Genomic DNA, 10,116 nt, shown 5'->3' on the forward strand with positions numbered 1-10,116 from the left:
CACAAAAAGGGCTTCACAGGCAAGGATATTGCTGCCAGTAAGATTGCCCCCTAATCAACCATTTATCGGATCATCAAGAACTTCTAGGAGAGCGGTTCAATTGTTGTGAGGAAGGCTTCAAGGCACCCAAGAAAGTCCAGCAAGCGCCAGGACTGTCTCCTAAAGTTGATTCAGCTGCAGGATTGGGGCACCACCAGTACAGAGCTTGTTCAGGAATGGCAACAGGCAGGTGTGAGTGCATCTGCACGCACAGTGAGGCGAAGACTTTTGGAGGATGGCATGGTGCAGGTAGCAATTGGACTGCTGAGGACTGGGGTAGAGTCATTTTCTCTGATGCATCCCCTTTCTGATTTTTTGGGGCATCCGGAAAAAAGCTTGTCCGTAGAAGACAAGGTGTGTCATGCCAACAGTAAAGCATCCTGAGACCATTCATGTGTGGGGTTGCTTCTCAGCCAAGGGAGTGGGCTCACTCACAATTTTGCCTAAGAACACAGCCATGAATAAAGAATGGTCCCGACACATCCTTCGAGAGCAACTTCTCCCAACCATCCAGGAACAGTTTGGTGACGAACAATGCCTTTTCCAGCATGATGGAGCACCTTGCCATAAGGCAAAAGTGATAACTAAGTGGCTCGGGGAACAAAACATTGATATTTTGGGTCCATGGCTAGGAAACTCCCCAAACCTTAATCCCATTGAGAACTTGTGGTCAATCCTCAAGAGGCGGGTGGACAAACAAAACCCCACAAATTCTGACAAACTCCAAGCATTGATTATGCAAGAATGGGCTGCCATCAGTCAGGATGTGGCCCAGAAGTTAATTGACTGCATGCCAGGGCGGATTGTAGAGGTCTTGAAAAAGAAGAGTCAACACTGCAAATATTGACTCTTTGCATGAACTTCATGTAATTGTCAATAAAAGCCTTTGACACTTATGAAATGCTTGTAATTATACTTCATTATACTCCATAGTAACATCTGACAAAAATATCTAAAGACACTGAAGTAGCAAACTTTGTGGAAATTCATTTTTGTGTCATTCTCAAAACTTTTGGCCACGACTGTACTATATGTGAGAGCAAAAAACAATAATTCTAACGTACATATTTCGTATAACACCTCAGAATGGCAAATAAACTACTTGAAATTGACTGGGGAAAATGTGTCTTTTAATCATTATAAAATGTCCATCAACACACTGGGAGAATATGAATGCTACCATGATTTCAGGCACTGAATTCCTTAACATTTGACATAATTTACTATCAAATGAATCTGTTAGTGATGTTATAATTGATTATAGGGCCTTGATTTTCTTCTTGACCAGGAAAACTGTAGTTCCTAATTCCACACCATAGGCGGTTATCAACATCAATCTACATCATCAAAATCATTCCTAATAATGTTCTATATCATTACATATATTGAGATCATGATTCCCATCTCCCCTATAGCCCCAGAGGTTAGGCCCTGTGCCTGAGGAGAGCTGAGTAGCTTGCTATCTGCAGACATAGTGATATTTATGTTAACTAAAATGTCTGATTTCATTTGACCAAAACAACTTCTAATACATATTGTATTGCTACATATTGTAATATATATTGTGATATCTCTCACTCTGCTCTTGGAAACTATGCTCTGAATCGAAGAAACATCCGGAGCCCCTTCCTTGTGTGGAGACTCCTTTCCAACATACACAAAGAGCACGTTGTGTCTCCTCATCATAGTCAACCATCTGTTTGCTTGGAAGTTCTCGGACTGCTGGCCTGGAGAGGACAGAAGACATACACACAAACAGAAACATTACAGTTAAGATAATGTCTTTGACATCAGTTAAAATGCTTAGCGACAGAACACAGGGTGAACGAATCACCGGTTTTCTCTGGTTGAACTATAAAGTGTATGGCTCTAGTGCCATCTAATGGACACTGCAGAAGCCTGCAGTTAGAGAGAATAACTTTGATGTATAGGTTCATACATAGTCCACATATATATATATACAGCATATGTCCAGTGAGACTACAGGATTCATATGCCTACATACAGGGCATGTATATGTAACAGGATTAGTTACGTTTCCACTTTCCTCTGGGGCAACAGGTGGGTGCAGATGAATGTCACTAACCTATCGGACAAACCTATCACTCTAAAGAGAAACTGCAAGCTGGCTGATGTGTCTCCCTGTCTGGCTATAGAAGACTTCACAGTTTTCCAAGGCTCCTGCAAGATGGAAGGGGGAACTCTAGGGATGCAGTAGATTTGAAGCAGACTACTAGATGAAGGGTTGGGAGAGGTTGACATCGAACCCTGTAAAGTCAGTCAAGCAACAAGATAATAATTAGTTTAATATTAACTACAATGATGTGTTCTCCAAGAGAGCTCAGGATTGTGGCGAAGCCAAGGGCTTTGAGCATCACATTCGGTTCACAGATGACAGACCATTTCGCCTACCATATAGTAGGGTTCTGCCGGCCCAAACTATGACAAGTATTGACATAAATGGAGGAACAGGATATAATCAGAAAATCCATCAGCATTTTTGCTTCCTCTCTGGTAATGGTGTGGAAGAAAGACAGTGGGCTCCGTATATGTAAAGATTTCAGATGGCTAAATGCAAGGACACTCAAAGATGCACACCCACTTCCACACCATTCTGACCAAGGGGGCAACACGATGGACTTGAAGAGGCTTTAAAAAAACAGATTAAAAAACACCTTAGGGAACAGCAGGGACTGTGAAGCAACAAAAACATCACCAAAGATACATGCATACACACACACACAATAACACACACAATAACATACGCACTAAACATACACACTAAACATACACATGGATTTAGTACTGCTAGTGGTGGAGTAGGGGCCTGAGGGTACACAGTGTACTGTTTATTTATTTATTTTACCTTTAACCTTTAACTAGGCAAGTCAGTTAAGAACAAATTCTTATTTTCAATGACGGCCTATGAACAGTGGGTTAACTGCCTGTTCAGGGGCAGAACCTTGTCAGCTCGGGGTTTTGAACTTGCAACCTTCCGGTTACTAGTCCAACACTCTAACCACTAGGCTACCCTGCTGCCCCACTGTAATAAAATCCACTCTACAGTACTGTGATGTGCTGTACTATACTGTGTACTACTGTGCTGTACTGTGTTGTCATAGATGTCTATGATTGGTACAGATTTGATCTGGTCCAGACCAACCAAATTTGGTCTTGTTTGGCCACAGAGCTCATTAGAATAATAGCCAGTGTGTAGAATAATACCCAAACAGGCAAAGGAGGATATTACAATTTTCTACCTTTGTATACCTATTCAGGATACATTACCATGACGAGAATGATATTCATAATTATGCCTTTCTGTATAGTACAGATCGGGGACCCATTTTGTAATTCTGTTACCGGGTGTTAATCCATAATAAAGCGCTGCTCTGCCTTTACAGCACTATCAACAAGGCAGGTCCTACAGGCCCTATCAGGCCCTACAGGCCCTATCAGCACCTGGACTACTGTTCGATCGTGTGGTCAGATGCCACAAAGAGGGACTTACAAAAATTGCAATTGGCTCAGAACAGGGCAGCACAGCTGGCCATTGGATGTACACAGAGCGCTAACATGAATAATATGCATGTCAATCTCTCCTGACATGCCACTAGAGGTCTCTTCACAGTCCCCAAGTCCAGAACAGACTATGGGAGTCAAACAGTACTACATAGAGCCATGACTATATGGAACACTGTTGCATATCAAGTAACTCATATGAGCAGTAAATTTAGATTTAAATATACATATAAAAAAATAAACCTTATGGAACAGCATAAACTGTTAAGCAACACAAACATAGGCACATGCATACACACATACAATAACATACGCACTATACACACACGTAAACATGGATTTTGTAAAAATGTGGTAGTAGAGTAGGAGCCTGAGGGCACACACTTGATGTGTTGTGAATGTATTGTAATGTTTTTAAAATTGTAAACTGCCTTCATTTTGCTGGACCCCTTGGCAGCAGCTAATGGTGATCCATAATAAATAGAAACACAAATACACTTCACTTACTGCCATTAAAAAGAGCTTGTGCTTGTCCACCATCTTGCAGCTTTCTGAGCAAGCGGCTGTGTGTTGTTCAACATTCCCATCGCTATATACATTTTTGCCCTTTGACAGCAGGATACTGGAAGCATTTTAAGGTAGTTGTTATGTCAGATCTGTAAGACATAAGATCAGATTGATTATGCAGGGTAATGACATCAAATAATACATTCAGTGAGGTTAGTTTCTTGTTAGGAACTGTTGAAATTTGTAATTTATGTAGATGCTAATTAACATATATCCTGGTCATACAGCAGTTAATGTAGCTAGCTTGACCAGTATGAATAGACCCCACAGGTTATCTGCATACTTCAATTTCTGTCTTCTAAAATACGATTCTGTTAGAGGCAAACAGCAGTTGAAACAATAACAAAGCCTTCTCTTCACCACTGTTTGTTTTCCTAAAAAGCTGAGGGATGGGGCTAACATTTTAACCATGTTTTGAAGCTATACGGTGTTTGAGAATATTTAATTTGTTTACAAACATTGGAGTAAAACAAGCTTATATGTTGGGTTTTGATGGGGTACGACAGTTGAACTAAGCTCACGAGGGATTTATAAGTTATATTCTTCAACAACCACATTTCGTTGACATACTGTATCTAGCTAACCTTAGCTAGCTACAGCAACCGTTCTGTCATCAAGAGAGCTTGCGCTCTGATTTAATCTTTACATGCATCAGTCAATAATTATTTTATTTAAATGTTATAGTCTACCTGGATAATATTTTACAGTACTTTAGCTAGCCATTCTTGTACTAGAGAAAGAGCTGATGGACCAAATTCAGCCACATTGGCTTGTTGAACGTCGACATACTCTACAGCAAAATAAATGGACAAACTTTATTTCGCGATTACCGTACTACATGTAAGATAAGGCAAACAAAAACAGACAATCTAGGAGAAAAAGAAACGCACACTATTTAGGCGTGGTGCTGGCTAGCGGAGTAGAAAACTTGAAAATAAAGGGGAGCCGCACACTCTAGGAGCTCAGATGCAAAAATGTAATATCCACCGTTTCGACAGCCAAGCTTTCTTCATCAGGGTATAATCACAAACACTGCGGGATGACTCGTTTATATAGTGTCAAAAGACACACAGGTGTCTGTAATCATGGCCAAGAGTGGCCTAATAGCATTGGTTAATTCTCAAATATTAAAATGGCATACAAAGAACAGCATACAAAAAAACAAATGGATAGCATACGATCATAAATTCATTTTAGACTACACACAAACAAGTACAATGGCAAAGTCACAATAATCACAAGAATGGCTTCAGATCAAAGTCTACGTTGAGACCTACGAAAGAGCTGCTTGGTTAATCTATCAATTCAGTCACATTGGCTTGTTGAACATCGACATATTGTACAGCAAAGTAAATTGACAAACTTTATTTGGCGATTACCGTACTACATGTAAAATAAGGCAAAACAAAACAGACAAACTGCAGATTGCTCTACGATTAGACAGGCCACTTGTTTCTATTTTCGATGCACCATCCTATTGAACTTATTAAATGAAGATACAATGTAGTAATCAATCAGTAACAAGGCCTATATATGGATGAAAGTAACAAAGATATTACACTGCGGTAGTAAAACTGTCTTCTATTCGCCATTTCAGGGGCATTACAATGTAGCAGCAGGGCGCTCAGAGTACGCTCTAGGCGTTCGTAAATTCAGAGCGCACAATGGACGCTCTGGCAGGGGAGAAGGGTTGAACCGAGCGTTCTAGGCTCACAACGGCAGTCAAGCACAACTGGCTAAAGTTAGCTAGCTTGCTAGTAACTTCCAGAAAAAAATGAGAGAACACCTCAGTCTGACCATTTTACTCGCCCAGCAGAGCTGGTTAGGGGGTTTTCATGTTATCCAGAGCGTTGGTGACTGTAACTGTGCTTCTGGCTACAATTTAATTACGCTCTTTTTCCCGACGTTTAATGACACCGGCCATATTCGAAGCATGTTGATGGTCAGTTATCCTGCGCTCTGCCACGCTCAGACGGGAGTGCTCTGACATCGGAGTAGACAGCCAGAGCGAATTTACAAACGCTCCCTTGGATTGAAGCACGTTGATGCTGATGTCGCAATCAAACCGCGACAGTTGCCCAGCAACTGTTGCCCAGGGAACTTGTCAAACAAAACATTCCAGAAATTGGAATGTAGAGCCGGCTAGAGGTGACTAGCTAGCTATTATTTGCTTCTCAGAAAAAAAGTGCATATTCCAGAAATATGTCGACCACTATGTATCCAACAGAAAGTATTTACAACCTTATTCCAAGGGAGGAGGTTAAAATAGAGAAACCACCAAGGTATGACTGCCTATAGCTAGCAAACGTAGCTAGCTAACAATGTAACTGTATGTAGGCTACATTGTAGCTAGCTAAACTTATTTGCACCGTACACAGCCGATGGCATTTTTACTGTAGCCAGCTAGCCACATATATTTATGTAGCCTATGTTTCTGTGTATTGGGAATGTATAGAGATACTTTGTTGCCACAACCTGTACAGTGAAAAAGACTGCACATGGCTTCTGACTCATGCCATGTCCTGTCCTGTAATAATCTATCAATCTTGTCTTTTTTATTCCATTGTCAAGGTATATGTCAAAGTTTAGGGCACAAGTTAAGCATGAGAAAATGCTGAATAAGCCTACCAACAAGACTATGGGACCAGTAAAAGTAGACTTGCCCTCTCCAGAGAAATATCTGCTCAAGCACTCCAAGGAACCCAAACTTCCTGAAAGTAATCAATAGGATGAGATTACATCTCAATATCACTTTGTTTGTAGGTCATTTCCTAACTCTGTGTCTATGTTGTTATACCCTTAGAGCAACCATTTTCATATTTGGAGGATGAGACTTTCAAAAAACCACAAATACCTTCGAAAGCAGACAACCCACTTATGGGCATTCACACCAAAAAGGACTTTGTAAAGACAAACGCCTTTGAGAACATCATGGCAGTGCCAAAAAAGCCACAGCCTATCTATGCTGACACTAAAACTGGAGACAAACAGCTCCTGGAAAATTCAGGACTACTCCCAAAGTACATCAAGAAAAAGGTGAACTTATCATTACATATGCAAATAGTGCTTTTGCTTTGTCTGTCAAGCAGGTAGTGAATTTGTCCAAGATTTTGATTGCTATTCAAAGAAAGATACTTATATGCTTATTGCACAACGACACTCAACCTATTTGAACTGAACTGAAGAGGAGCCCAACATAACTATGTTCCCATCCCCTCCCCAGGACTTTGGGAAGACCCCTGAGTACTTGCAGCATCGCACTGAGGAGGTGAGGAGAGCTCAGGATGAGTATGACAGCTTTGTCAAGGAACACATGAGACAGGGCACCATGAAACAGCTCTCTGAGGATGAGCGAAACAACATCCTACAGGTAAACCACTTAGGTTCTTAGAACCAAGCCAATAGAATCTGACCTAGAATTATTCATAAAGTTTCATTACATTCATGTATGTGTTTTAGTTGATTAGTCATTTAGATAAGATTCAATATTTGAACAATGTATCAAATGATAAATAGGCTTACAAAGCACCAGCATATATTCAAATTGAATGAAGGGTGTGAGAGGGGTAAGAGGGGTAAGATTTGTGTCTGTTAATTTTTGGAACACGGATGGGCATTACGATTATTTAAACAAATATATATTTTATTTATGATAAAAAAATAATAATAATTACGAAACATACACATACAAACGACAACATACAGAAGCATACAAACATCCACCACATCACCCCTGCCCAGACCCACCTACTCACACCCCCATCTCCAGTGCGTCATCACTCCGCCACATGGCCTCAAACTGCACCATTTTGTTTCTCTCCATTGCCCACTCACTTTCAACATTTGGATAATAAATCATTTGTATTTGTATTTATTATGGATCCCCATTAGCTGCTGCCAAAACAGCAGCTACTCTTCCTGGGATCCAGCAAAATTAAGCCAGTCTATACAATTTTAAAAACATTACAATACATTCACAGATTTCACAACACACTGTGTGCCCTCAGGCCCCTACTCCACCACTACCACATATCTACAGTAATAAATCCATATGTATGTATAGTGTGTATGTTATTGTGTGTGTGTGTGTGTGTGTGTGTGTGTGTGTGTGTGTGTGTGTGTGTGCGCCAATGTTTGTGTTGCTTCACAGTCCCCGCTGTTCCATAAGATGTTTTTTAATCTGTTTTTTAAATCTAATTTTACTACTTTGGTCAGTTACTTGATGTGGAATGGAGTTCCATGTAGTAATTTGTGTTAACGATGGAGGATTGGTTGATTTCCAGTTAAGTATACAGGTATCTCACTGCACTGACATATGCCATGTCTTGAAATATGCAGACAGACGGATTAAACGTAAATGTACCTTGTAATACTTCTGACAGCCAACTTTCTAACACCACGCATAACTTTTTGAGAAGGCATATATTATTGAGTCATTGTTAGTTTTATACTTAAGACATGACTCTGCCACATTTCCTCCATCATGTGCTATTATCAGTTATTTAAGTCTTGGTTCCAGTAGTTTATCTTTTTTTCTAAGAGATTGTCAGTTGGATAGGCTCTCTGCAAGATTTTATATATCTTACCTATCATATGAATATCCTTTTCTAACTCAAATAGGGTTCCCTCGAGATTGCTCTGATGTCCAAAAGATTTCAAAATTAATTTTCTTGATATGAAACGTTAAGTTGCATGTATTTGAAAATATCTACATTGGTCAGTCCAAAATTACTTTTTAATTCTGTCATGGAAATAAATGCATTTTCATATTACCATGTCATTTATGCCTTTAGTTTTCCATGTGGACCAATTTATTGTTGGATTGTTCCATAAGGTTGTGTTTTTAGGAAGTGATATTGGTTATTGTAGAATACGTTTCATTTTCTTCCATATTGTTATAGTGTTCTTAACTATGAAGTTGTTAATGTTCTTAGCTTTATCCTTAGAAAATAGATACTTAAAACCACCCTCTAACTTAGGAAGATGTAAAACATTCATTTTTATTCTACAAGTTTTATTTGCCCATATATAGTCTCTTATGGCCAAGTATACTTTTTTAAGCTGTCTTTGGTGGGGTAATTAGTATTACCGAGAATAAATATTACGCTGACATACACAGGCTCATTGATAATTCATTGTTCCTGAGCAATAATGGAAGGATCATCTCTTAGCCTGTGTGATTGATGGATCATCATCTGTCCAGGGCTTGAAGATGAACTGGGGGGAGCTGCACCATCAGTACCAGGGACTCTCTGTTGTCACGGACACCACCCCTAAGAAGTACCGCAAGGAGCGTCTGGAGCTGGAGATGAAGCAGCTGGAGAGGGACATTGACCTCATCGAGAGATACAAGACTATATTCATCGCCAACAACTAACACACGACACCTCTTTTCTTTAGTGTCAAATGGCAAATACATTGTAAACAGATATTCAGTGAAGAAAAAAACTACTGCCCTAAATGCTAGATGTGAAATTGTCTGGAAAATAGTCATATAACTCTCATTACCCCTGTCTATGATTTCACTTTGTTTTGGAAAACTAAATAAACTCTGCACTATATTTTAAGATCTTTTGATGTTATTTAATCTCAAACACAACACGTCAGTATTTGATGTGCTGTTTTTGTTTATTTGTTCATTCACTATGGTAAATGCGTTTTTGAAGGTCTGCTTATAAGCTGTTTAAAGGCTAGGGTCTATTTTTCTCCACTTCCTGTCTGACTGACGTGCCCAAAGTAAACGGCCTGTTACTCAGGCCCAGAAGCCAGCATATGCATATAATTGGTACCATTGGATAGAAAACACTTTGAAGTTTGTATAAATGTTAAAATAATGTATGAGACTATAACACAATAGATATGGTAGGAGAAAATCCAAAGAAAAAACAACCAGAATGTTGTTTTTTTGAGAGCCCATGCTCTTCCAATGGAACGTAATAGGGTCATATCCAAATCCAGCTCCCAGATTGCAATTTCTATGGCTTCCAC

General features: G+C 39.7%; 1 protein-coding gene and 1 long non-coding RNA gene across 3 annotated transcripts; one reads left to right on the forward strand and one right to left on the reverse strand.

Moving 5' to 3' along the window:
• Window positions 1–1,147: 1,147 nt before the first annotated feature.
• LOC112237929 lies at window positions 1,148–4,987 on the reverse strand. The gene is made up of 3 exons (XR_002951510.2): window positions 4,818–4,987; window positions 4,069–4,217; window positions 1,148–1,766 (listed from the first exon to the last, which is right to left on the reverse strand). It is a non-coding gene; the product is annotated as an uncharacterized LOC112237929 (long non-coding RNA).
• On the forward strand, window positions 4,098–9,695 carry enkur (enkurin, TRPC channel interacting protein). 2 transcript variants are annotated; one of them, XM_024406526.2, is made up of 5 exons: window positions 4,098–4,199; window positions 6,700–6,845; window positions 6,932–7,164; window positions 7,352–7,498; window positions 9,332–9,695. In XM_024406526.2, exons 2-5 carry the CDS (start codon window positions 6,704–6,706, stop codon window positions 9,503–9,505), a joined length of 696 nt encoding a protein of 231 aa, XP_024262294.1. In that variant the 5' UTR covers window positions 4,098–4,199; window positions 6,700–6,703; the 3' UTR covers window positions 9,506–9,695. The 2 variants fall into 2 exon arrangements, with proteins under 2 accessions (XP_024262294.1, XP_024262293.1); XM_024406525.2 differs by lacking the exon at window positions 4,098–4,199 and adding an exon at window positions 6,059–6,410.
• The last annotated feature ends 421 nt before the right edge of the window (window positions 9,696–10,116 follow it).

This window comes from Oncorhynchus tshawytscha, unplaced genomic scaffold (assembly GCF_018296145.1).
Source record: "Oncorhynchus tshawytscha isolate Ot180627B unplaced genomic scaffold, Otsh_v2.0 Un_contig_8082_pilon_pilon, whole genome shotgun sequence".
In the NCBI taxonomy this organism is placed as follows: Eukaryota; Metazoa; Chordata; class Actinopteri; order Salmoniformes; family Salmonidae; genus Oncorhynchus; species Oncorhynchus tshawytscha.